The following is a 27,115-nucleotide window of genomic DNA, read 5'->3' on the forward strand; positions in this document are numbered from 1 at the left end:
CACTGAACACTTCCCATGGCCAGGCACTGGGTCAGGTGCCGCTGGGGACACACAGATGTGACATTGTAGGTTGATGAACACTTTGTGAATTTAGAAGATGGGTCTAACTGGCTGGAAAGCCTCCCCTTCGGCCACATCCTCCCGGATGCCACAAACCCCAGTCCTCGCAAGGACTTTGATGAGATCTATCCACAGCTTGGTCCTAATGCGCTCATCTGGGCGGGTCTCCAGAAAGCTCTCAATGCACAGTTCCTCCTGCTTTTTGCTACCGCTCTTTGTCTTCCATCATGACCCAAAGCCACTTCTTGCTGAACTCTGATTCAGCTGCCACCCCTTCCAGCACACCTGCTGACAGACTTGGACTTACGGGCTTCGATGGATCGGTGTTGACCCACCCCTCCACTCTGCCCGCCGCCTTTGTCTGCTTTCTTGTCTGTTCCCCGGCCTGCACTGAAATGACAGGGGAGGCACGTACTAGACGTTCCAGGATCGAATTGACCTTCTGGGCTATAGTTATTTCTGGTCAATGTGGTGCAAGAGAGAGGGGAATGCCCACGGAGCTCACTAGTTTGAGAATCTGTGCATCTGACTGGGCGTAGGGCTGCTCGGTAGACATCAGTTTCTGGGAGTTCGGTGGTCTCCTCCTTGGAGGTTCCCGATGGGCTCTGCAGCAGATCCTTTTCCTAAGGAACCGTGTGGAAGCCAGGACACCCTGCCTCCTCCGGAGCTACTAGCTTCCTTGCCTGAAAGCCTCTGGGCTCTACCATCATAGAAAGCATTACGAGCCTCAGGATTAACGGACAGCGGTTCATGGCTGACTCGATCGCTAACAGGTGGTTTAACCCCAGGCAAGTGCTGCACCTTTCTGGGCTTATTTCCTAATCTGTGATAGGAACATAATTCACACCTGCATGTGGTAGTGACGGTTAATTCAGTGAGAGATTACCTCTAAATTGGCCAGCATGTGCCCACACATGATGGAAGCTAGCGTTTGCTTTGTATAAACGGTCACGGTGGCTCACCCTAAAAGACTGAACCCCCGAGAGGACGTCGGAGTTCCTGACTGGTGCGCGGTGGCCACAAACCCCAGATGGCAGAGACTCAGCATTTGTAGGACCTCGGCATTTTAGTTAAATACGCACAATTTTATTGATTGAAGAGATTAGGACAAAAACATTAAACCAAATACAGGACAAAGCACCAGAGGCCATAGATTCCCACCATGCACGTCACCAATCTTTCGTCCTACAGGGTACTGAAAAAATAGGGGACAGGGAAGAGAAACGGGTCCTTCTTGACACAGCACCATCTTCAGAACGTAACAAAAAAACAAAGAAACAAAAACAAAAAACCCCCAAACCAAAAAACTCTCTCCTTTGTATGTTCCGTTATCAAAATAGAATCGAGGGCAAATCCATGGCCGCCTTGTCTCCTGACTATGAACGGTTAAGCCGCCCTCCTGGGAACGTGAAGGCCGGACTCCTGCTAAGCAGGCAGAAAGCATCCAAGATCTGCACACACATGCCACGTACTATAATGAAGCACAGATTCAAGTAACATTTACATACTAGAGTCCACGTGTTACCTACCCGAAAACATGACCATTTCACAAAACGTATACAGGCAGTAAAATCCAAACAACTGAGGTACTGGAAACACAAATATTTATGCCAAAAGAGTTCTGTATCATACAGCAAATAGAAAAGCCGTAATAAAAAAACATTTGCCACTCGAAATCAAATAAAGCTATCTAGAAAAGCCAAACAAAAGGTTATTTCAGGGACAGAAATACTCAAACAAGAAAAAATATATAGATGTTAGCTACAGTATGTAACATGTCATCCCAAGTCAACCCGTAATTGAAGTACTGGCTTAATACATCACAATGTGACATTTTCCTTAATAAATAGAAGAATTCTTGAAAATACAAAGGTGCGTATTGGGATAAGAGAGCTGTTTTTATTTATATCATCCTAGCTTCCAGCTGATTTTTCTTCCCGCTTGTCTCTACCGAGGGTTTTTGTCCAAACCGGAGGGCCTTCCAAGCCAAAAGGATCATTCTTCCTAAAGAAAAGGAAAGAGCTTCCCTGTATTTCAGACATGTGGGACAACCTGCTTGGTTTCACTGGTTTCCAATAACACAAAGACAAAAGGTGTAGCTGAGACCAGAGTGTCGCAAAAGCTTCAGACTCCAAGCGCCTCCCGTGATCTCGCCCCGTTGCCCCCATCCCAGCAGGGAGGACCCGCTGTGAGGCAGCCCTCATCGTTCGAAGGAAAAGAAATTCAGGGTTGAATTTCTCTTTTCCTTTCCCTTCCTTTTGTTTTCTTTCTTTCTTTCAACTATGATAGCAGTTAATGCATCTAGAAGTTCAACTTCTAATAGCTTCCTGCCACAAACCCATGGACACAGAACAGAATAGCTTGTTAAAGGACAGATTTTTTTTTCCCCCTTCAGGGAGCAAAGCATCAACATGTCATTTCCTGACCAGGATATTCAATAGTTTATTTAGAAGAAATTAGTTGAAAAGAGCAATTAAGAGACACAAACTGGACTGCTACTCTCTTTTAGCTTAGCACCCAGGTTTCTGGTCAGTCTGTGTGCACCGAATTTTTTTTTTTTTTTTTTAATGAACCGCATTAATTATCAGATAGGTGGCTGTCTTGTTTAAAAAGAAAAAAAAAAAATCCTTGGCCAATTGTACCTTCCCTGAATCGTGACAAGAAGTTAAAAGCTAACAGTGCGATGCCAAGATGTGTGTTTGAGGCAGAGAGTTTTGATTCTGTCGGGATCTGCAACTATTTTGGAACAAATGAAAAGTGGGGTAGGCAGAAGCAGCCCAACGGACAGGGGTGGTCTCCGGGGGGCTACGTCAGGGAAGAGAAGCTCCAGGGGCGCGCGCCCCGCCGACCTGACCCCAGCCCCCCACGCCACCTCTCTCGCCCCCATGCTACATGTTCAGTCAGCTCCTTGAAGGTTCTCCTTCTTTGAACCGAGAAACTTGGGTGTCCGTGTCTTTCTTGCTACCAAGCCAGGCGATACATGTCCGCTGGAAGGGCTCCCCACGGCCCTCTCTCTCGCTCCTGGTACCTGCCAAGTCTCTGGGGGGCACGAGCTCAGTTAAAGAACGGGTCCAAGTTCTCCTCCATGTTGACGTCCGGCACAAGCTGATCAGACATTTCCTTAGCACCATATCCTGAATTTGAGACGCTAAAATCTGTAGAAAACCAAGGATGGTCCAGAATTTCCTGCGAGGTCAGCCGCTCTGAGGGCTCCCGCCGCAGGATGCTCCGGATGAGGCACTTGGCCTTGGGCGACAGAGTTTCTGGAATGTTGAACTGGCCACGCCGGATCTTGCTGAAGAGGGAACTGGGCTCAATGTCATGGAAAGGGTACCGCCCCACCAACATGGTGTAGAGCATCACGCCCAGGCTCCACACGTCGGCCGCTTTGCCCGAGTAGCTGCCGCTGGTGTTCAAGATCTCCGGGCTCACGTAAGCGGGGCAGCCATGCTTGTCGGAGAGGGAGTCGTCATCGCCCCGCAGAATGTAGGCATCTTCCAGGCTTTCCAGCTTGACCCGGGTCCTGCAAGAGAGAGGAGAGCGTGAGCTCCTACGGGCGAGGAGGCACAGGAACCCATCCCTGCATCGTAGCTCCTGCTTTAATGCTTCCAAGACCATTCATTCATTCATTCATTCGACCAGGCAAACGTGACTTACTGAGCGCCTTCTCGGTGCCAGGCACTGTTCCAGGGCGGGGGGCCCAGGAGTGTGGAAGAATGACAGGGAGTTTGCATGAGCTTAAGAGCTACTGGGGGGAACCCACACCTCCAGCGAGGAAACAGACCATAAATGACATGATTATCTCCCCATCTCAGTGATGAGGGAATAGGAGAGTCGTGCTAGTCTCAGACACTTCTAGGTAGTGGTGGGGATCTGCAGGATCTGAAATCCGATCCAACCAAGTGGGAAGCTCCGAGAAGTGCTGTCCACAACTTCTGGCAAGCTTCTGGCTTTTTTACATTTTACTCAATGGCATTTTGGCTTTATAACAGTCCTTTTGTTAGACATGGAAGATTTGATGATTCCATTTTACAGGTAAGAACATCAAGGCTCATGGAGTGTGAGTCATCTGCCCCATGCCTCTCCGCTGGGAAACAGAGAAGACTTGGTGCCACAGCTTCCTGAGCCACCTGTTGCTCCTTCCCCACTACTAAGCCGCCTTTCTTGCAGACAGAGGCAGAGCTGGGGAATGTTCGAGCAGGCATGCATTACCATAAGCCCTTCCAAGGCTGACATCCTCATAGCAAGCCCGTCTTCTTTCCAAGATTTGCTGTTGAACTTGCCTCCTTCCTGGCCCATCACACTCCCAGGGGCTGGTCCTTGACATGATGCTTATCTGACCTGGTTACCTGTGTCCTCTATCTGCGCCAACACATACACATATGTGATTCTGATTTCTCACGTGTGTGCAGGGTGGTGTGTGTGTCAATCTCCCCCTCGCCATTTAAGGACGACTGAGCTGGCTGACAGGTTCCAGGATGCTCCTGGCTGCCCTCATGAAGACAGGTGGAGAAATCCCACATTGAACTCTCCAGGGGCCCAGCACTCATCTTTATATAGCAGAGCCTGATATGACCACTGGGCATAAAATAAGTGCTCAGTAAATACTTTTGGAAATAAGTTAAATTCTTAAAATTAACTGTACTCATTTGCAGTGAAGAAAGCCGAGGACCAGGACATGAAGTGACTTGCTCAAGACTGACGGCTATCCCCCACCAGGCGCCAGAAGCTTCTAGACCAACATCCCTCCTTGGCTCAGGGGCCTCCCAAGAATCCTGTTTCCCTGTTCTGCCATTCCTTGAGTGGAAACCCAGGTATTGCGGACTTCCGGTGCTCAAAATGGAAATCCTCTTCCCGTTCTCCTGGCCAGAACCCTCCAAAGCAGGCTCTCGGAGTTGGTAAACCCCATAGACTCAGTCCCATTCCATCCCCTGAAAGAAGGCCCCCTGACATGGGCCAGGGAGGAGGGGCTGGAGTTAGGGGCCAGGGCCTCGTAGACAGTGCCTGCAAGGCTCTACAAGGTCATGATCATTCACACCAGTGGGTTCCTTCATCTCAGAAGTGCACATCATAGTTTCTACCCTGTTGTCCCAAGGGGTGACGAGGCTCAGATGGGTGTAGAACAAGAAAGTGCTTGGAGAAACCACACTGGGGGTTTGCCTAAATCAGAGCTTATGGCTCAGGTCTGTAAGCTGCTTTCCTTCTCCTCCCTTGGGCTACAGGTCTTGGCCTTTCCGAGCAATGACCACGGCTACTCAGGGAGCCACAGAAGGAAAGTGAAGTTCAAGTTAATCAAGTTAGCTCTCTGTAGCGAAAAACTGGACCAAATCCTGGGTTGATTCAGAGAGACTGTATTTGGATTACAGAAGTTTCAAAGATTAAGGAGTGACTACTTCCCTGTACTCATTTCTGCCAATCACCAATAAATGGTTGTGGTTTCTGCAAAAGGTGCTGGGCTGGGAGCTCAGAGAGCAGATTCCAGGCCAGGCTACATCTCCCACATGTTGTGGGGCTGTGGGTCGGTCACTCAACGTCTCTGTTTCTCAAACTTAAAGAGGAGCGTGAGACAAGGCAGTCTTCTTTTTCATTTTAATTTTTTTGTTGGGGTACGATAGACATAAAATTTGTCATTTTAACCATTTTAACCGCACAGTTCAGTAGCATTAAGTCCATTCCCACTGTGGGCATCCATCTGGACAAGACAGTCTGAAAGTCTCTGCCGGTGTTAACCTTCTGGGATTCTGTGATATACAGCAACGCTACTTTACTTGCTCACCCATATTCTAACGTGTAGCCCACACGTCCTTCTCCTCCCCCCTTCCGCTAAGGGTCTACAGACGTAGGAAGGGTCTAGATGGACTCCTGTGGAATTGGGCTGATGGAAAGCAAATCTCGTTCTTCCTGTTGCTCTTTCTAATGGAAGACGGCAGGTGGGGTGGGCCCACAGCAGCCTCCCCAGATGTTCCAAGATTGGAGAGGAGTCAGGGAAACCCAGGGGGTGGAGGGGAGGGGGCACACACCACGGGGCCAAGCAGGTTGTCTCAACAGCTTCCTGGGCCCAACCCTCACTGGCAGCGGCCCCCACCCCCTAGTTCAAGAGCTGGCCGGCCTCCTGTCCAAGGTCACTGGCATGGCAGCAGAATAGCTAGGGAATAACTATAACTGTGGCAACGATAATTAGCTGTGGGGCGAGGGACAGTGTGGTGGAAGGGGCACCAGATGTGGAATCAGGTTTGGGGCTGGGTTCCTCGCTCCGGCCCTCCAGCCCATGCGTGTGGTGCTGACGTCTCCCCGAGGCTGCAGGGTGAGCCCCAGGCCTCCTGACCGCACCTTCAGCCCCACTTCCTCTCTGCTCCAGCCTCTTCTCTGTTCCTCAAACACACCGACCACCCACCACAGTCCTTCCTGGGGCCTCTGTGCACGCTCTCTCCCAGCCCCTGCCCACAATGTTCTCCCCCAGATGCGCGGACGGCTCATTTCCGCTCACTCCTTACAGGTCTCCGCTCAAATGAGCGTCACTGAAGACCCTTCGCCTGACCACCCTAGAGAGAGGAGCACCCCGCCCCCCCAGTCGTCTCCTGCCCCTCACTGCCCCCTGAAATACTCTGCATTTATATTTGTATGGTCGCAAATTTATACTCCGTGGTATTCCCGTGCTCGCTGCAGGGTGATGACCTCAGTCCCAACTCCAGGAGCTCGGGCAGGTGGCTGAGGTCACTTCCCATGTAGAGAACATCACCTGTTTCCTGCTGTTTCTCCTGCACCGAGACGAGTAGCGGCCGCCCAGCAGACACTCAGTCTGAGTGAAAGGGACAGTCACACCATTAACCCCTCGGAGCTTCACTGTGCCCATCTTTGAGGGAACAACAGCCCTGCTCTGCCTCCCGAGCCAGGATTAAGTGGATGTCGGATGAAGTATCCATGGGGAACAGGGTTTGTAAATTCCGATACCTCAGTCCCTGGAGGAGGTGAGGGGGGGCGCGGATGTGCCCCCGGAGACCTGAGCTGCTTCCAGCTCAGCCCTTGCAGGGGACAGATGTCACCACCTCAAGCTCCTTACGCTAAACCACATCTGAAGCCCTTTCCATTCTTATCCCCTTGCAGGCCACAACCCTAGACTGGGACTCTCACCTTCCCCGTGATCCAACCCCAGGTCGCAGGGACCCTACTTCCAGCCTGCCCCCCTCTGGAATCCTTCTCCAGATCAGAGAAAAAGGCCTTCAGAAATGGTTAAGGGTTCAATCGTGTCAGTTAACGCCCTTCTCGGCATTCGCCTCTCTCCTCCCCGCACCAAGGACACAGGGGCTGTGCAAACACCCAGCGGCCCCGAGAGTGCAGTGGAAAGTGCACCCCATGTGCTGCGGATGCTCAGCTGCCCCGGAGCCGACCCCCCTGCCACGTCCACCTCCTCCCTTCTGAAGCCAGGCTCTGGGTGGGGCGAGTCTGGACCTGCTCTTCACGTTTGGCTCGGTGCGCACTGTGCCACAACGGCCACATACACACCAGGCCAGCTCGGTCATGAAGTCAGAGACCTGGGTTCCAATTCTGGCTTTGAAAACTACTAAGTACCAAATAGCAAACACCATCTATGTACCTAGACAGGTGCTAGGTATCTACAGATATTTCCTCTTTGAAGTTTATAAAATCAATGCAAGCCCATATGGCCAGTGAGGCCAGTTAGGGGCTGAGCACTCAGCCCTCCCTGGGCTCCAAGCAGCCAGCCTGCAGGCCGAGCCCACCCACCTGAGCCGCGGGTGCAAGAAACCACAGCCGGGGTGTCCCGGTCAATGAGGCCTCCGCCAAGAGGGGAGCACACATGCACCCAGGGTGAGGGAGAGCCAGCCCGTGGGGCAGAAGCCTGCTTGTCCTATGGACCAGCACAGGCATCCCGGCAGGCGAGGCGAGAAGAAAATGAGAAGCCTAGAGAAAGATGGGGAGGAAGCGCATACTTCTGACCCTGCGTCCTGCTCGGAACACCCCGAACTTGTTTACACCACTCCTAGGCAAGGGTCAAGGCAAGCGGTCTGGATTATGTCTTTAAACGAGGACCTTCCAGGGTGCACGCATGTCAGGAACCCGAGGCCGTGCTGCAATTCCAGCGCCGGTCCCCGTGGACTTGCTGGACAAATCAGGGGCCCTCAGAAGGTCTCCAGGGCTTGGTTTCCCCCTCTGGGGAGCAGGCTGCCTCTGCTCTGAAGAGCGTGTGTGGGGGGCGTGCCTGGCAGAGCACCTGCTCGTGTCAGCGTGGGACGAGATGAATGAACAGTCCTCCAACTTCTGCTGTCCCCTGAACAGCCTGGGGATTATGTATTCCCAGGCAAAGGAACTGGTTTTCGTAACAATCCATAAGGGCATCGGTGGTCCTAGTAATTCAAATGTCCCACTAATCATTAGGGCATTGAAACGAGGCACTGAGGATAAGGACATGACAAGTAACACCTTCTCGGTTTCTGTGAGGATTGAAATAATGAAACAATGCAAGCACAGTATCTGTCAAGAAGCCGACCACAGGAAATCTGCAAAAACTGGTGGAAACTAACTGATCTAATTAGTAAGATAAGCCCCCCCCCCCCACCTTCAAGCCTACAGCCAGAGGAGAAGACAGCTGAGCAAGCCTCAAGCAGATCCAAGTGGATGTGAATTCTATGCCCATGTTCCTTTCTGGGCTCTTCGCACTTATTACCCCCTGCCCCCCAGAATGTTCTTCTCCCCAAATATGCCCAGCTCATTCTGCTCACTTCATTCAGTCCTGGCGAAGACAATCAGAGCGGGCTTCGTGGAGGTGGTGGGAATAAAGATGGTACACGAAGAACAGAGATTCCTGAAAGTGACAAGGGCGGGGTGGTGGAGGATTTTTGGACCAGAAAGCTATGAATGACAGTGGTTATCTCCTGCGGCTTCTTGGAAGAAAGCGCCCTTAGCCTGGGGAAGGATCGACTTGGCCAAGAAGCTGCATCTCTGCATCCATTTTGCAGCCTGTCCCTGGCACAGGCAGGAACCAGCCCGCTTTGCTTTAACTTCTGAATGAAAAAGGCTTATGCGGGGGCAGCCTGTGGACTTGGCACCACGCCCGGTGCCATCAGATCCCCAGCCAGGTGAGGAAGCCAGAACCAGCAGGATGTGCTTCTAGCCCTGCCTCCGTGGAGCAGCCCGCAGCACAGGCCTTCAAAGTCCCAATGCCCCACCCACTCCCAGCAGAGGCCCGCGAGCCTCCCTCTGGGCCCCTAGGTCGCAAGGGCAATGTGACCACGGGCTCCTTCGGCCTCAGTTTCCCTTCTGTAAAATGAGAACGCGGCTGCATGGCCTGAAAAGGGCTCTCTTAGCTTCAAAATTCCTGATTTTAAGTTTCCTTTACTCTTAAACTACAGGAACTGCAACACTTCGCATAGGACACCCTGGTCATAACGATAATAGTTACACTAGCAACAACAGCAGCCGCGAATTCAACACCTGCTATGTGCTGGGACTTGTGCAGTCCTGACATCTCTATGGCTCACAACGAAGCTGAAAGGCAAATATTATGATACACGCTCACTTCTTACAAAATAAGGAAACCGAGGCACAGAGGAGTGAAGGTCCCAGGCCACATATGGGGTACCTGAGAAAACTCAGCTCTCAGTCCGCATCGGGAGGACCGTCATGCTGCTGCTAGCTCCAAGACACACCCTGACGCCAGCATCGCAGATTGACTTAGTGTCCAAGAATCTGTGAAAGGAAGATTCTGGGTTTCGGAGACAAACATGGCGCCTGGCTTATTCAGCACTGGAACACAGACACAACCCTCGCATCCCTGACCTAACTGCTGGAGCTCGTGAGCTGGACAAAGGTGCCTGGCCCTGACCAGTGACTAGAAGAAGGAACTGAGGTACAGAAAGCAGAGGTGACTTGTCTAAGGCCACCTAGCAAAATGAGTGGCAGAGCCGGGATTCAAAAGCAGGTTTTCAACCTCCCAATTAGTGCGCCATTCAAAACCTCCAAAATGGCCTACCCTGCAAGTCAGGCTCTGCTTTGAAACCTTTCAACACCGCCCTGGGTTCTCGCAGCAGGAAGGGATCAGGACAGGGTGGGCCAGGGTGGGGCTGGGCTGGGCGTTCAGCCAGACCAAGTGGGCCTGGCCCGGACGGGAAGTCCGGTGGCCTGAGGTCAGTGGACTTCGAGAAGTCACTGAAGGCCATTCCACAGGGTGGGTCCAAGCAGGCGAAGGGTCAAGTGAGAAAGGTCAGCACGGCCAGGTCTGGCCTGGCTCTGCCCACCGCTGCAAAGCTACCCTTGGCTGTCAGTTCGGTTGTACGAGCTAGGGTCCCACGGGGGGCTACCATGGTGGGGGGTGGGGGGGGAAGGACTGTCCCAGCACCCTAGGTCGCATCCAGCTGATAGGACAGCCACCACCGGGACTTGACAAATAAACGAAGCTAAACTCTACCGAATAAATAGTCACTGTAATTCTCTGTTTCTTAGGTGCATGGATTTTTTCCAGCAGTTGCCTCCGAGCAGACCGGACACCCAGGTCCAGCTGCTCCCTCATCAGCAGGACAGCAACAGGTGACCCACAGGGAAACACTTCAGCTCAGGGTGAGGGCCGTCTCCAGGGAAGGGCTGGCTGGTTCTACTAGGTGGTATGTCCTCTCCCTCCCCGGAGCCACCACAGTCGAGGAGGTGGGGCTTCCTGCGCTGGTCTGACGTCCCAGAAAATCGCAGCTTAGCAAGATGAAGCAACTTGCTAGGGAACAGTGCCGTGGGGATGGGAAGCCCGATCCAACTCAAGCACCCAGATGTTTCCGCAGCACTGCTGCCCCGTCACCGTAGAAAGGCCTGTGTTGTCTGCGCCCTGACTCATCGTGGCCACGGGACAGCAGGGAAGCCATCCCACCTCCCACCGCCGAGGCCTTCCTGCCGCAGGAAGGAGCCCCTTGAGGGCAGCCCACATCCTCACGGGGACAGACAAGGAAGAAAGGCGGTACACCTCAACACGACTCTGTTCGCCTCTTGCCCCTCTGCAGGAAGACCTGGTCCCAAAGGATCCCCTGACCCCGAGTTAATCGATTCAGCTTCTTAGAAAAGCTTCGGCAGGTAACCTACCGCTCAGTGCCGGACAGCGCTGCTCCGAGGGCCCACCCAGCCTGGATTCTTCCAGAAAAACAGAGCCAGGCGCTCCTCGAGGTGCTGCTCTGCCGTTGCTGCTGAGGCTGATTCAGAGTCCAGAACATTCCTATCCATGCACCACTGGCAGGGCAGCAGCTGGACTCAGGCCAGTCCCTCTGACCCCACCGACCCAGGGAGCCCTGTGAACAGTAGTCCAGCACTGGGCCAGACAGGGATTTCCACTTGGCAGAGTCCTGAACTGGGGCTCACCCAGATGGCCCAGGCACATACTACACACGTTCCAGCAGCCAGAAAATCTGGGCTCTGCTCTGGGTCACACCACTAACATGTTCTAGAACTTTGGAGAAGGACATTTCCTCCCCATTTCTTCATCTGTAAAGATCAGAGGGCTGGGTTTGATTCTGCCTCTTACCCACCCCTCCTTGATCCCACTGCTTGGGTCCTAGTTCAGCCTCAGCATCCTGAAGTCGATACCTGTCCCCAGGCCATCCTGTGCATACACTTCCAGAAGAATCATGACCTGATCCCGTCCCATCCTGTCTCGAGAAAAACCCTTCAGTGGCTCCTCCTGGATTTCAGGTCAAGTTCAAGGGCATGGGCATGCATCCAGGCCCTAGACCTTTGCTTCTTCAGTCTCATCTCTGAACCCCCCCTCCCCCCCCCCGTGTTCTCCACCAGCACGCCCCTCCCCGCCCAGGGCTCATTTGTATCTCTTGGCCTTTACTCATATTTTCTGGACACCCTTCTACTTCACTCAGGCCAACCTGAGAAGGAGCCCATCTGTTCCTGACATGCTCATTTTTTACACGCCATTCTGCCATTCTGCCTGCTCCCAGAGAGCTCTCTAATGCACACCCATTCTCTGTAACATGGTATGAAAAATAACTATTACACTCTGTCTTGCATTAGGCAAGGACACTCCAGAGGTGATTCTCATGCCCTCAATACCTTGCGCCCAATATAGCACATAATAGATGCTTAATAGATGCAACATAGCGTGACTCCCATGTCAACGATGCTTCTGGCTGCAACGTGCTGCCTAGAGTCAGGGTATCTGGGCATGATTCTGCTTAAGAATTGCACTCTCTTCAAGTCCAAAGAAATGTCAAATAGGCTTGACTCTATTTCATGCTTTAGAGAAACTCCCAGAGTGTTGGATAAAGGACATTTAAAATGTGTTTCCATCCACTGCCTTCTGCCATCAATACATCTAGGGGGTTTTCCTTATAATATCTGTGCCTCCAGGGCATAAGCGGCCATTCACACACCCATTTAGCCAATTGCCAGAGATTCAGAAGTATTTACCAGGCTAGTCCTGTGCTAGGTAGGGAAGAAAGAAAGATAATGGGACCCCACTTTACAGTTCTGTAGAGAAAACAAAACCCACTCCATAAAATGGAAATGCAAGCCATCACAGGACTGCCCGTGGGGTTGGTTAACCGGTGGGCCGTGACCATTCAGGGAAAAGCAAGTACTGAGCTTCAGTACTCAGTGCTGGTTAGGTCCTCCTGGCGTTCCCTTGTTACCCAATCGCATGAGAGAATTCCTTCTAAGGATCGGACACAAGGGGTGGTATTTTGCCTGGTGTCTATTTCCTAGAGCCAGGGTGGTATTTGAGGGCCCAGGCACGGGACTCCGGTGTCCTGGGTGCAAATCCCCAGGTCTGCCACTCAGGAGCTGGGAGACCCTGAGCCTCAATTTCTTCTTCCATAACACGGTGATAATAGCACTAATTTACTCAGTGGTTTTAAACGGGTTAACGTAAATACAGTAGTTACATAGGATCAAATCAGTTCCTTTACGTGTTGAAGTTAGAACAGGGCTGGTCCATGGTGGAGGCCAGATAATATTTCACGGAAATGTAAGTCCCGTGAGGGAAGGGTTCCGTCTCCTTGGGCGCTGCAGTGTCTACAGGGCCTGGAACACTACCCGGCACATGACAGATGCTCATACTGTTTGTCGAATAAGTAAATGAATCTTCAGGTTGTTGGGTGATGGGGCCAAAGCCATCGGCTGATGGCCAAGAGCAGTCATGACAGGTGCCTTTCTAAGGCTCTGCCATGCACCAGGCACTGTGTTGGAGACTATAAGTTCATGATCTCCGACCCACGTCAGACAAGGTAGGCCAAGGTCAAACGGCTCAGTGAAGGAATAAGAAGGAATAAGAAATCCTTATTTCTACACACAGTAGCTGTGCCCTTGGCTCTGCTTGCCCAGGGTCTCAGTCTAGCCCATCAGGTAATTTATTAAGCACAAACAGTAAACAGCTCTGCCAGAAGTCCTACTGAAGGATTCCTGCTAGTGAGCCCATTTCTAATCAAAGAACCCTGCAGACGCTCTCCCTTCTAACTGAGATTAGGGAGGTCCTCCATAAATGAAAATAGGCCACCACAGACACTGATAACAGTGTCTTAAGTAGATGTCACTTCTGCATAAATCATTAAATCAAAATGGGAACAATGCGTTAATTTCTCATTTGACGCAGAATGTTGTAAGTAGCTCTTTTTGAAAAGGTGTCTACGCGGGAGGTTTATACGTTTTAGTCTTCCAGGGCTCCCACTCTGGGCAATGTCCTGGAGGCCAACGATCTGTACTTATCCCCACTTCTCTCATTCTGTCATGAGAATCCAATCTGAGACGCACATATTCAATGAAGGAGATCTTCATTCATTCGATGCCACTGTGTTCCCGCAGCAGCGACCGCAGGACAGCCTCTGTCCCCAAGAAGCTCTAGCCTGGCAGCAGATGAGTCAGGAGGAAGGTCAAGGGGTGCACATGGTCAATTCGAGTAGGGGGAGACTATCAGGGTGCAATGGGAGGGGGATCACTTACCCATCCAGGGAGAAGTGGGGGAGGGAGCCTCCCCCAAGGGCTGGCAGTGTCTGAAGTACACAGAAATGGTCAACGTAAAGAAGAGGAATTCCAGGACCTCTGTCTCCTTCAAAGCATAAAGGTCAAGTCTTTTGCTAAAATACAATGAGCCTCCACTTCATGTAAATTGCTATTGATGAAAGAAGGCAGGGTCTGGTCTCCAGTCCATTCTCTCTATTTTGTTAGATATTTAACCTCAGTGGAGGCTACAAGAGCAGCCAGTCTAGAAACTAACCTGAGAGAGTGAGAGAGAGCGCGTGCAGACCTTGGCTGGCGGGGGAGGGAAAAGGCCTCCGCCGCACCGCAGATGCAGGTCTCGTGCCTGGGCAGACGGCAGTAGGTGACACCGAGAGCCCCAGGGCTGCTGGGTTTCTGCAAAGGGTCCAGCCTCCCTCCTGCAGAAGCAGGCAGCGATCAGCTTCCACAAAGCAGAGGAAATGCAAGCTGTGACGTCAAGAGATATAAATCTTCTAACCAAAGAAGAAACACGTACAGAGGCATGTTTCTCCATTGACAGGGCAGGTATTTCTGTGCAGGGAAATGTCAACAGAGTCGAGATTGGGGGCAGGGAGCGGGGGGTTAGGGCGTGGCAAGGAGCCTGGTCCCAAGGGAGAAGAGAAAGCCAGCCCACAAAACGGGCTGCTGTAGGATCACTGGCTGGCTCCCGGGGCAGCCCGAGGTTGCACCTGCTTCCTGAGCTCTTCGCATCCTGACTCAGCAAGCTGCCCGATGTCACCCGGGGGGCCAGACACTATGTGCACGGGAGGTGAAGGCAGTGGGAACCACCATTTGTCCGTGGCGGATTACGCACCAAGCCCTGAGTTCACCTGCATTCATTCATTTCATTTCATGAGGAAAGTCTTCTGGTTATTTCCACTCTGCAGATGAGGCAATCTGGACAAAAGAGGTTATGTAACTCGTCAAGATTAAGTTTGCTAATAAGTGCAGGAACAGGGACCAGAACCCAGCGGCTCATGCCCCACGTGGGAGTAACGGGTGTTCTCCCAAAGCTCAGGCCTTCCCTTAGAGGCTCAAAGAGAAACCGGGGGCCTCCTGGAAGAGGGTGCCCAGGCAGATCAGCCTAGCAAGGAGGGGGAGAGGCTGGGGGACCTGGGCACTGCCCTCTATCAGAGTCAGGGCCCCCTCCAACACGCCCACTCTACAGCCCACCTCTGATTTTCCTACAGGAACTGAAGATGCAAAGGGTGTGTCCACGCCCAGTACAACCGGGGTAGGGGTTTAACTTCCTCAAAAAGAAAACAAAACAACCTTAGTTCTGCCCTACAGAAACATCCCAGGGATGAAGGAGAAGCAACAGCGCAAGGCTGGGAACACCATGGCCGGTCCAGGCCCGGAGAGCGGGGGTCCTTCTCTCCCCGCATGCGCCTGGTGTCTGCCTTCCCTGCATACATCTTGTCGACCTTCTGGCCTTTCCGAGCCGCAGGGTCCACCCCCCTGGCACTTGCCCTGTCAATCACCCTCCCAGCAAGGATCCAATATTGTAATTAAACTAGAAAGGAGGATGTGGCTTAAATCTGGACTCTCACATCTCACAGCTTGTTCACAATGGCACCATTTTATCAATGACGTTCGGACAGCCGGCTCTCGTGAGCACCTGCCCCACCCTGTGCGCCTCTGGATCACGTCACGGGACTCTCACAACCACCCACAGGGACGCAGTCCTAATTTCTGCTCGGAGGAATCTGCAGCTCAGAGGCATTCAATGACTCTGGGATTCCCAGACAAGGCAGAGGGGTAGAGACAGAATCCGAATCCAGAATCCAAATCACAATAAAACGGAAGCGGAGGGATCTGCGGTGCTGCTAATTCAACACACAGGCAGAAGGCACGCTGGCGTCAGGCCCTCGCGTAACATGGGGTGTCATGTGTGCATCCTGTCTTCACAGCTGCTCGTGGGAGACCGGACTGATGGCCCTGACCATTCTACCAAGAACGTTCATGGGTGCTCATGGATCCAATTACAGATGGCCCAGCATTGGAAATCCATGCATAAGGAGTCAGCTCACAGGCCGATCTCGTTCTGATCCTGGTGGGGCTCAGCCAACTTCACTAGGTAATGCTTTCTACCTTCAATTCCTTGCAAGAGCATCAGACAGTCAGACGCACATCCTTGAAAGAGAGAAGACCATGCACAAAAGAGGGGTCTGGTGATTTGAAGCTTAACAAAGTAGTACTTGCAAAAGCCTCTTCTGTGTTTTTTCCCCAAAGGACCAATGCATAAAGGGCCAGAAAACAGACACAGACTCCATCCTTCCACGTTTCAAAAGCCTTTCAAATTCAACGCATTGTTTTCTCACGCGCTGGATGTTGTCAGGAGAGGCACAGACTCTAGTCTTATTGAAATACCTATTGATGAGGCCCTGCTGATTCGGATGGGGGTGAAGGCTGCCAGCACCATGGTCCCAATGGACCCAGATTGCTGTCCCCCTCCAAACACAGGCAGGATGCCTTATGCAGGCCACCGTGCGGACCAACAAAGAAAAATTCTGCCATGAAACTCAACAGCTGCGGGGACACATGGTGGGAGAAATACGCTGAGTGACAAAACCAGAGTCTCCTACTCTGAAATCGAGACGTTCAAAAGCAAAACAACAAGGAGGAAGGCTACGAGGCACTATTCCTCTTTCACAAAAAGTTGACAGCTGGCTTGGGGAAAATGTTCCTATCAGCTACTGATGAGAACATTTGGAATGTCCTTGAAAATGAGAGTGACCTTCTCAGAGCTGCACAGACAGAGACACTTGTCATGCTAGGAACAGCCAAGTCCTCCAGGACTTCAGTGCAGTGCGGGGCAGGGAAAGAGCTCTGGAGTGAAATGATAGGATTTCCAGGTGGGCTCCATGGGCATGCTGCTGTATGACCTTGAGCAAGGTCACTTAACTCCTGTGCAACCCCGTCACCTTGCCCATCAGATGAGGAGCTAGGGAGACAGGGCTGCAGGGGCTCAGGTGCTATCAGACTTGCTGCCGACACATGACGGGCAGCTTCCTCCCTGTCACCAACGCTTCCTTTTTCAGAAGGAAAATGCTCTCTCGCATTGAAAAGGATTTAGCTTTGACGTGCTTACTCCAGTGAAGTGTTCTGGTTTCACACTCATACGGGATACTTCTTTCTAGATCTTTCTAAAAAGGGTCATGCTCTTTTGCAAAAGTCAAACACAGCTCCGGACTCAGTGCCAGCGACTCACAGTCCTGGCGTTGGAAGCTTCCAACATCTTGGGATTTCTTCTCTAGGCCCTGGGACCTCAAGGATTTCAGCTTTGCCACCATGCACTCTTGGGCACTCTTAACTTTCCATAAAGGACAAGCCAGGCCTGGAGGAAAGGCCTGCAGGAGCATATGCAAGGTCTGGCTCAGCCCCTATTTGCTTCCCGCTAGCTGTGGGCACTGGGGCCAGCACCCTCACCTCTGGGGCTCTGATTGTAGGAGAAGACTGAAGGATGGGCCCTCTGGAGACCCTCCCATGGTCTGTGACCTGGGGATGTCCACCCTACTGTGACTCATTTCATAAATACGTATTTACCATGTGTGTTCTATCACAGGACATACCACTCCATATACTCACTGGTCCCTGAAATTCCTCTCAAAAGAGACACAAACAACCAAAAGATTAGTTTAAAAAACTTGGATCCCCATGAGAGAGGGCATTCATCACCCTTACTCCCTGCGTCAGGCAAACAAATTTCCTGAGAGCTGATTTAATAGAGAATATGTCCTTACTTCTGCTCTTTCTTGTCTATAACTTTGAGACTTCACACAAGATTTTGGAGTCCTCCTCCATAAAATGAACTTGATGATACCCACCCTACCCCCATTTGCACAGAGAATTAAGTAAGGTCAACAATAACCTGATAGTAGGACCTCGTAGTGGTCGCCAACAATCACCTCTTATTTTTGTAGTTATAGTTATTACATTTCCAAGAAAGGTGGAATGAAGAAGGACAAAGAAAGTATCTTTGTCGGGATTCTGCTGGGGGTCAGGTATATACTTAACTTCCAATGAGGATAGTCGAAGAAGTACTCACCTGATGTTATAACTCAGAAAGACCTCAGAACCAATAAAACAGAGCAAGGACAATGAAAGGATAAGAAACGTGAGGCCAGGAGGAGGGAACCAAAGGTCCCTAAAAGGTCACAGGGGGTATCAAAGGTGAAACCAGGATAAGAACCTGAGTCTCCAGGCTTAGGGGGAGATGCATCTGAGCTGAAGAAGAGCAAAGGTAAGCGTCACCCATACTCGAGGTCTTAGGATAGCTCCCTCTTCTTCCATTTGTTAGGAAGGGTCAAAACCATGCACTATCGAAGACCAGGCTATTACTGCCACGAGTGCCTAAGATACCTGTTTATGGGAAAAAATATGGAACAATAACCAATCTCTGTGGCCAGCAGCCCTCTGCACTTTGCATACTCAGCTGCATGATAAACTGTCATCAAATTATTCCACTTGGGTTAAGTAACCACAGGCCCTTTACCTTCGCTAATCCTCAAATGCTTCCCAGGCATTTACTTCCCAATTAGTTCAAACCATAAGATGAAAAAAAACAAAGCAGCCTCCACTAGGTCTCATTATATATCTATTCTAGGGACATCCCCAGACTTCTGTAAGCAATAGCCTAAAATAGCACAGGCCATTGGGATCCATGTCACAGTAACTGGCAGGTAGAAAGGGTTGATAGCCAGATCTGCATCAGACACATAAAAGATACTCCAAATTAAAAAAAAAAAAAAAATACTCCAGATATGTTTGTTGAGTGAGTGAATGAATGACACACATTAGTTTTGTACTCAGATGGCCCTTAGCTCTGTGACCATGGAGCTCCACTTCACCTACCACTTTCCTAGGAGGAGTTGAGGATGCTCAAGGCCGTCATGGCAATTCCATGACCCACCTGGGCAGAAACTCTAGAACAATTTTTGGCATAGTTAACAATGAATATAAATCGCTTGCCTCCACCCCTCTAAAAAAGCACATTCTTCAAAAGGAAAAAAGTGGCTCGAAAGAGTTTTACAATCGAAGTCAGCTAGAAGAGAAAGCGGACCCCAGTGGGTCGGCTCAACAGAATGTCATGAGTGAATGGAAGAACCATGAATGGAACCCAGACGCCCAGTGCCTTGCCCAGACGTCTCCTACAATAACCCAGACCTTCACATGGCCGTGTGTACGTACGGGCAGCTTCCTTACCTGCAACACCTGTCCTTCCCACATTGTCTGTAACATACTCATCTTCCAAGGAGCTCCAAGAGCAACTCTCCTGTAACAACTTTCTTGACTTCCAAGTCCGAGTTAGAACTGACATCCCAGCCCCCAGGTCCCATCTGACCCCATATAGAATCCTCATTCAGGGTTTGGAACGTTCCTTTGTAGGTGAGTTGACCAGCTAACGCGCCTTGATAGTCACAGGACTGAGAATTGTGAGTAATACACACGCCCTTTATCCACACATACACACACACTTAGGAAACCTCTATTGAGTGAAGGAATGAATGAATGAATTAGAAATGACTGATGCCAGGCACTGAGTGTTCTGAAGGCAGGATTATTTCAAAAGCATAATCACGCCTTACTCACATTGAATATGCCACACAGGCTTGCAGCCGCTTCAGAGTTCACAACACCCAAGCAAAACAAAACAAAGCAAAAAAAAAAAAAAAAAATCCCCAAAAAACAAAAACAAAAAACACTAATTACCAGGTCACAGACTCTCCTGGTGCCCGACTTCAGCATTCAGTAACACCGCTGGGGGAGCGGCAACCTGGCTTCCCAGGGCACTTAAAACATGGCAATATTCACTCACCTCCCTCGTCCTCCCACCCTTCCTTCTCACCTGGACAGCGGGCGGCAAAACAACGTCCAGTCCAGCCTCTCAAGCAAGCCGCTCCTGAGCAGCCTGTCAGAGTACCGGGTCTGGACAGCAATGACACTCACCTCTCTTCGTCCTTGAAGATGAATTTCCGCAGCTTCAGATCCCGCAGCACCAGCCCCCCGTCGTGGCAGTGGGCCACGGCCGAGGCGATCTGGTAGAACAGTCTGGCCGCCTCCTCCTCCCTCAGTTTCTTGCAGGTGCGGACAAACGAGTGCATGTCCCCATAGCTCCGCTCGAAGAACACATAGGCTTTGGTCTCCCCCAAGATAATTTCGGTGATCTGGTTGATGTTGCTGTGGGCGGACAGGCAAAAGCACGGGGCCAGGGATTCCTGGTAGCAGCTGATATCGAACACCTAGGACAGGATTCACGACAAGACCAAGAGTCAGGGGTGCCTCTTCTCCAGCCCAATCACAGAATGCAGACACCTCCCAGGGCACGTGCTTTTGAGGTGACAGAAGGCAGACCGAACTTGGACCGAGAACACGCTGGCCCTGCCTGCTCCCAGCTGGGTAACATGGAATAAGCTGCTTGACCTCTCTGAGCTTCCAAATCTTCCTGTGTAAAATGGGCAAATGACAGCTGATTCACGGTGTTGGGAGGATTAGATGACAACACGGTGGTAAAAGTGCTTTGCAAGACGTAACACGGTACGCAAATGGTTAAGCCTTATTACTTTTTTCTCCCTACCTCAATCACCTGTTTACAAAAGAACTAAGGCAAAACCTGAAAGTGACCCACCCCAAGCTACACAGACAGAGCCCGATTTTCCTTCCAAAAAGCAAACCAGAACAGAAACGGACATCACTCGACAGCTACACCACTTGTATATAACATATTTTATGCTATGCAATTGTGCTGTATAGCACTGAACAACATATTCGCGATGAACAGAGCAGAGAGGTAGACTTCGCCTTGAGGTCCTCTAATTCAACACCTTCATTTTACTGATGTGGATATCGAGGCTCAGAGAACCAGTCAAATCGAGCCCCAAGCGTCAGAGCTAGGAATAGGACACACAGTCCTTACTAGGCAAGCCGACACGCTTCTCGATTCCCTCCACAGCTATCTAGCTCAATGAATCAGTTATGCAATGATTTTCTATGAATCAAAATTAGCCTGTGAAATGCCACCTCATCGTGGGGTTATTTAAAAAGAAAATCCATCCTCAACACCTTTTTGAAACCAACCTAAGAGAAATTAACACTACAGAGAATCTTTGAGGTTATAAGAAAAACGCTTTCATTCATTTCAAGACCTCCGCTAAATCAGGAATACAAATCCCTGGGTTTGGAATGTGGTTTTACTATCTGCCTGGGAATGTAGGCACATGACTCCCTGTGCCTGCATGAGCGAGGGGCAGGCATGAGGTGCTTTGCTGGAAAGCACTCCAGGCCAAGAATGCTCTAGCAACAAACACTTAAATGGTCCCCGTGCACCACCATGTAGCTTCTTAAATCTTTTTCGTTAGTTAGAACATCCTCTCCTTGATCCACATTTTCCACCGTGGCCTAGAAATCGCCCAACTGAGGCCCTAATCCTGGCTTGGCCACCGATAATCTGGATCAGATGGCTAAAGCACTCAGGGTCGCTGGGCCTCCCTCCTCTTCCTGAACTGGAGACGTTGATTTAGAACGCTGTTGACCTTTTTTGGGGCCGGATCCCACGTGAGAACCTGACAAAAAGCTCTGTCCCCTCTTAGCTGACAATGCCCGTTCTCCAATGCACGCACAATACTGGATTCATTTTAAGGGGATCCACAGGCCTTTGGAGACCCATCCAGGGACCCAGGCTGCCACTGAAGATCCATGATCGAAGTTAAGTCGCCCTTAGGTTCAAACACCAAAAGAAATCAGTGAGTCAAACAAGGATAGTAAGAACCTCGGGAGGGCTGGTGCTAACGCAGGGCGAGGAAGCGAAGTAACGTTGTGAATGAACCGTAATGAGGCATCTCAGGAAGGCGGCACAGCTGCTGCCACTATAACCTAGAATTTAAGAATGAATACTTCAACGTCTCCAGAGACCACAAATCACACCCTGATACTGTCAAATGATGACCTACGAGCAGTGACCTCAGAGGTCCGTTCAATTAGGAATCTGAAATGCCTGAGTCAAATTTAACACCCAGACTGCGGGCAGCAGAAACCTAGGAAAGCCTCAAAAATTTCACAGAGAGTAATAAATGTTTTGCAGTGGAGAATGTAAACGCTGTGTGTTATATAACGGGGGGGGGGAGGGGTTCCGAAGCACGAGGATGTGGGCTCTGTCGCCAGTGCTCGTGGCATTACGATGATGTATCATGGACTTCCCCCTTCAAGCTGCATTTTTAAAAAATAAAAGGTGATTTTTGCTCAGCACCTTCGGTCTGTTATCCCGTCCCACTGATGAAAAACTGAATGGACACAGAAATTAAAACAACATATTTGTGGCAGCTTCAAGAAATAGTTAATACCCTCCCTAGGAGATCAAATTCCAAGATGGTGGACAGAGTATGAAAAATAAAACAAGTACTTCTGTTCTCCCAGACGGATGGGTACCAAACTTTTAGTAGCAGCTATAACAGGCATTTATGGGGTTGGACTGGTATTTAAACCATCACCTTCAAATGCAAAATCAAGCCATAAGCCTGGTTGCCAGCTTCTTTTAAATGTTTAATTTGGAGCCTTAGTTATATAATGTGACCATTGAGATAAGGCAGTAAGATTAGGCCCTCATTAGTAGTATTTGCAAAAAACAACAACAAACAAACAAAACCAAGTGCCCATTATGCCAAGATAGTAATTATGTCAATGTGCACAGTAGCTACCAGCCTTTCCATGAAAATGATAAGGTGAAGACCCCCTAAAGCTTCCTTCCTTCACATGGTGCCTAGCTTACAGTGGGCTCAGGGAGACAATAAACAGGCTCCATTATTTTGGTTAAATGACCCCAAAGAGTGTCCTGCAGAATTCTCTCTGCAGTCCCCCGTAGGAAAGGCATCTTTACATTTGATCTGTTTTTGCAAAGACTTTTTCCTTGGGTCAACATAGGGCTGGGAGACGCACTCTCTTGCTAAGACGTCAGAAGGAACTTGATTCAGTGTGCAGATTTCACAGTGCCTTGCAGTAAGCTGAGGTCACACCGAGCATCTGAGGGTAGCTCATGGAAGCAGCCTTATAAAAACCCCTTGGAGCTTCCTAGGATATACACAGCTATGCTTGCATAAAAAGTCACCCACGTCACCTCTGGTAAAAAGGCAGGAAAATAGGCTGCCGTGTCTTAAAGGGATGACCTCTGTCAAGCAGAACAATGATACTGCACTTAAATCCACTTGCAGCCCCACAGTAATTGGCGAGGGGCTGATTCAATCTTTGCAATAACTAAACCAGCAGATTAAGTACAGTTTCAGGCCAAAGAGCACGTCTACGAATGACACCGTAAGGTCAGCCCAAAGTGAAATATGTCTTGAAGAATCTGGAGGGAGAAAGGAAGAGCAGGGGCAAGTCACCTCTGCCTTTAAACAAAGAAATAACAGCAAGACGCTCCTGCAGAATTTGAAGGCAGAGTCCCTTGACTTAAAAGCGTCTCCAGCCTTTGAAAAATATTAAAATGCTGTAGTGAAGTTGAGCAAAAGGAGTGCACACACTCACTGCTGGGCGATTGTGCATATCTCATAGGAGAGTGGCAGCTCTGTGGAATTCATTCATTTCAAAGGATGCCTCCCCTATTGTGCAACCTTGTAGGTCTTCTGAGAATTCAATCCAGCTCTGAATAGCCTACTGAATTTTGGTTAACCGGGCACAGTCGCTCTGGGTCTCAATAACTTGGGAGAGGATGCAGAGAGCTGTATTTAAAGAGTCTCTGATTTTCCCCTGAGATCTGAACTGAGCAATTGCAAAACTGACTGAAGACCTCCACAAAAACGGGTATTTACAATGGAAGACTCCAGTCCCCTACGAAACAGAGCGATCTGTGGTTAATGGTAAAAGTGTGATGTATTATTTGCAGCACAGCTGTGTGGAGTGCCCATTTCAAAGACAGCAGAGGTCGTCACTCCTCACTACCCCCTCATCCCCCCAAAAAAACAAGAGTGACCAAATGTAAAATGAAGTGACAATGAATTCTTGATCTGTATCCGATGCTTGGGTAACGGTATGCTCTACTCTATTCTTTTTTTTTTTTTTTTTTTTTTTTGCAACTGTTCCCCTTCTCATCCCCTGGACTGTACTGCACACACAAAGACACACAGACACACCAGTCACTGTTGGGGGTCAAAGACAAAAAGGAAACTGGAGTGCCCATCTCTGTATTAGCCCTGTGAATCCCTGGGGCTCCAAACACCGGCCTTTAGACCATACTGGCAAAGGTGTTGCTGGGGGTGGGGGGCACGTGGGGGTGTTCAGGCACGGAAGTCTGGAGATGAGAAGAAACGAGACAAGAGAAGAGGACCCAAAGGACTCACTCTTTCCTACACCCAAAGGTGCGCCGGTGGCTTTGATTTCCACCCCCAACCCTCCTTTCAAGGCTGCAGGCAGCAGAGAGCTCTTTGTAAACTCCTTCCCCGCGCTGGGCCCCTGGCTCAGCCAGAGGGGACACCTTTGTGTGTCTCTTTTAAAGGGCACCTTCCGAACAAAGGTTTAACACCTGCACGCTTCTAAGAACAATGGCTGCTGCGAAGGGAACCCAGTCATCAGTGCCTTAAAATGAGCGGGGGATTCCCTACTCCACGGTGGAAGGGGAGGGGGCTAGACACAAGGAGAAATCCCTTGGGCAGTGGGACCCGGCCAAGAGCAGAGGCGCTCCACGAGCCTTTGGGAGCACGCGTGTTCGTGGCCCCCGCGCAGTCCCGCCGCCCTTCCCAGCCCCGGGCTCTCCCCAAAACGCCCCCGCCGCAGCCCGCCCCATTGTCTGCAACGCTCTAAAAACTTCGCAACTAGTCGAACGTGAACAAATAAATAAACCCATTTAACGAGGCCACGGATAATTATCCCGAGAGTCTCCCTCCTCCAGGCTCCGGAGCTTGGCGACCTCCCGCCCCCTCCAAACGGCCGGGGAAGCTTTTTAAAAGACAAAAAGCAAAAACAAACCCTGGGCTCTTTACCTTGCACACCAGCTCCTCCCCACTGTGCAGATGCACGGCACGAAAAACGTGGTCTCCCTCCAGAGGTTCCAACAATAAGTATTTCCCGATGCAAGAAACGCAATGCGACAAGTTCGGAGTCTCGGGCGGGCTCGGGGAGCCGAGGTTCGGGCTGAAACTCTGGCTGGGTTCGGCGGACCTTATAGACGACAACTCTTCGAAATCCTGGGTTTTGTTCCGCGATCTCCCATATCTTGCTATTGTGATGGGGGTAGACCTGTGTATGTTCATGAGTGTGGGGATCGCACTCGGCAAACAAAAAACCCGCTGGAGAGATGAGTCGCTGGCGAGTGCGGCTGCAGGCGCCTCCGTGCCACGGATTTTAAAAGGGAACGAGAGGGGAGGGGACGGGAAGGGGGCGACGTGGAGAAAGAGTTAGAAGCCCCCAGATGGGCGCCGCCGGGCACCTTGTCCGCTCCGAGCCCGGCTCCCGGGGGTGCTCAGTCGGCAGTAACTCGGGTCCTTTTGTTACCCCAAAGCAGCCAGCGATTTGCAGAATCTCCGCACTTTTAGTTTCTCTCTCTGTCTCTCTCTTTCCAACGTGGATCTAGACGACTAACAGGATTGCTAAGGTGGGGAGCTGCAGCGCCAGGTCTCCCGAAGCGATCCCCACGCAGGCTTCCGAATCGCAGACGGGGCGGAGGAGCCCTGCTGTAGTTTGTGCAATCTTTGAGGAGCGCACGGCAGCAGCTTGGTCTCAACGCGTTAGAAACCAAACAAAAAGAAAAAGGAAATAAGCACGGGTCTACCGGCTCGCGCCGCACGGCAGACAGAATCCGCGCTGCACCCCCTTTTTTGGTGGAAAGGGTGGGGGGCGTGGAAGGGGGGGCGCCGGAGAGGGTAGTTACCTACGTTTTAACTGTAGATGGCGTCTGAGGCTTTTCCAAGATCGCAAGAGCTCTCCAAAATTTAAACAAACAGACCAAAAAAAAGAAGAAGAAGAAAAAGAATAGCAAGGGAGCATTTAACTTAGAGCGGTCAGCGCTGCCAACAAAAGATTGCAAAAGCCGGGCACAGAGTTGCAGCGCGGGCCGGTCGCAGGTACCGCGACAAAGCCTGGGTTGGCCCGCCGGGCGGAGGTCAGCACAGGCTCATGCTGTCGCTGCTCGCTCGTGCTCCAGATCGTCCTCCGAATAAAGCGAGAAGTGCGGGCAGGGACGAAGGTAGATCAATGGTCTCCGATTCCCCCGGCACGAGCTTCCGGGGGTGGGGGGTCCTCCGGACTCTGGAAGGGGATGCGCCCCCAGCCAACCTGCGGCGTTCCTTTCCCGCTGGATAACTGGATCTTGCCTTGGAATAATTTACAACCACTCCGTCTCCCCCGACCCTAAACCCAAATTGCCCGATGGGGTTTGTTTTGGAGAAAATTGATGGCTTTTCTTCGTCGTCTTTTATTTATTTTTTCTTTCTTCCCCAGAGGTAAGAAGAATGTGCATTTAAAATTGAAGGGGATGGCCGATGGTGCCCGAGGCCAATCCCCGAGCTCAGCACGCCCGCAACTCCCGGCGAGGCGGTATTAATAGTTACTTACGTGGCCGGGGATCTCGGAGCGAGCGGGGTCCTGTGTGCGCGTGTGTGCGCGCGCGCGCCTCGCTCGCGCTCCGTCTCCCCATTCAATGTCACCGACACATTTCCACGGAGCCTCCGCCCCCCCGCGGCACCCGCGACTGGCTCAGCCCAGGGCCGGCCCCGCCCCACCCCCGTCCGGGCCCCCCTCATTGAGCCGGGCGCCCATCAATCAGCCCCGCGCCCGCCGGCCGCTGCCACTGCCATTGCAGCTCCGGGCCCCGGCGCGGGCGCCGGCCTCGGGGCTCTCCGGCTCGGCAACAGTGCGATATCCTTCCGCCGCCCGGGGCTGGGAGAGAGCGCACCCGCACCCGGGAGGGACGGTCGCGGCGCCGCCACAGGCCTCGGACTGTGCGCCCCGCCGCCAGCCAGCGGCTGTGCAGGAGTCGCCCGGCGCTTCCCCCCCCCCCCCCCAAAGCGGGGCATCCTGATAGCATCAGGCCCCCGCGCTTCAGATGCTGCTCTGAGCCGGGAGCTCTTCCCTGTGGGTGATCCCTTGCATCAGTGGTGCT

At 51.3% G+C, this 27,115-nt stretch overlaps 1 protein-coding gene across 1 annotated transcript; it reads right to left on the reverse strand.

Moving 5' to 3' along the window:
* Positions 1-1,124: 1,124 nt before the first annotated feature.
* TRIB2 (tribbles pseudokinase 2) lies at positions 1,125-26,677 on the reverse strand. The gene is made up of 3 exons (XM_045775986.2): positions 24,999-26,677; positions 19,981-20,273; positions 1,125-3,583 (listed from the first exon to the last, which is right to left on the reverse strand). Exons 1-3 carry the CDS (start codon positions 25,266-25,268, stop codon positions 3,115-3,117), a joined length of 1,032 nt encoding a protein of 343 aa, XP_045631942.1. The 5' UTR covers positions 25,269-26,677; the 3' UTR covers positions 1,125-3,114.
* Between the last annotated feature and the right edge of the window lie 438 nt (positions 26,678-27,115).

The sequence above is a fragment of the Ursus americanus genome, chromosome 7, assembly GCF_024610735.1.
Source record: "Ursus americanus isolate L20-20 chromosome 7, mUrsAme1.1.p, whole genome shotgun sequence".
Lineage (NCBI taxonomy): Eukaryota > Metazoa > Chordata > Mammalia > Carnivora > Ursidae > Ursus > Ursus americanus.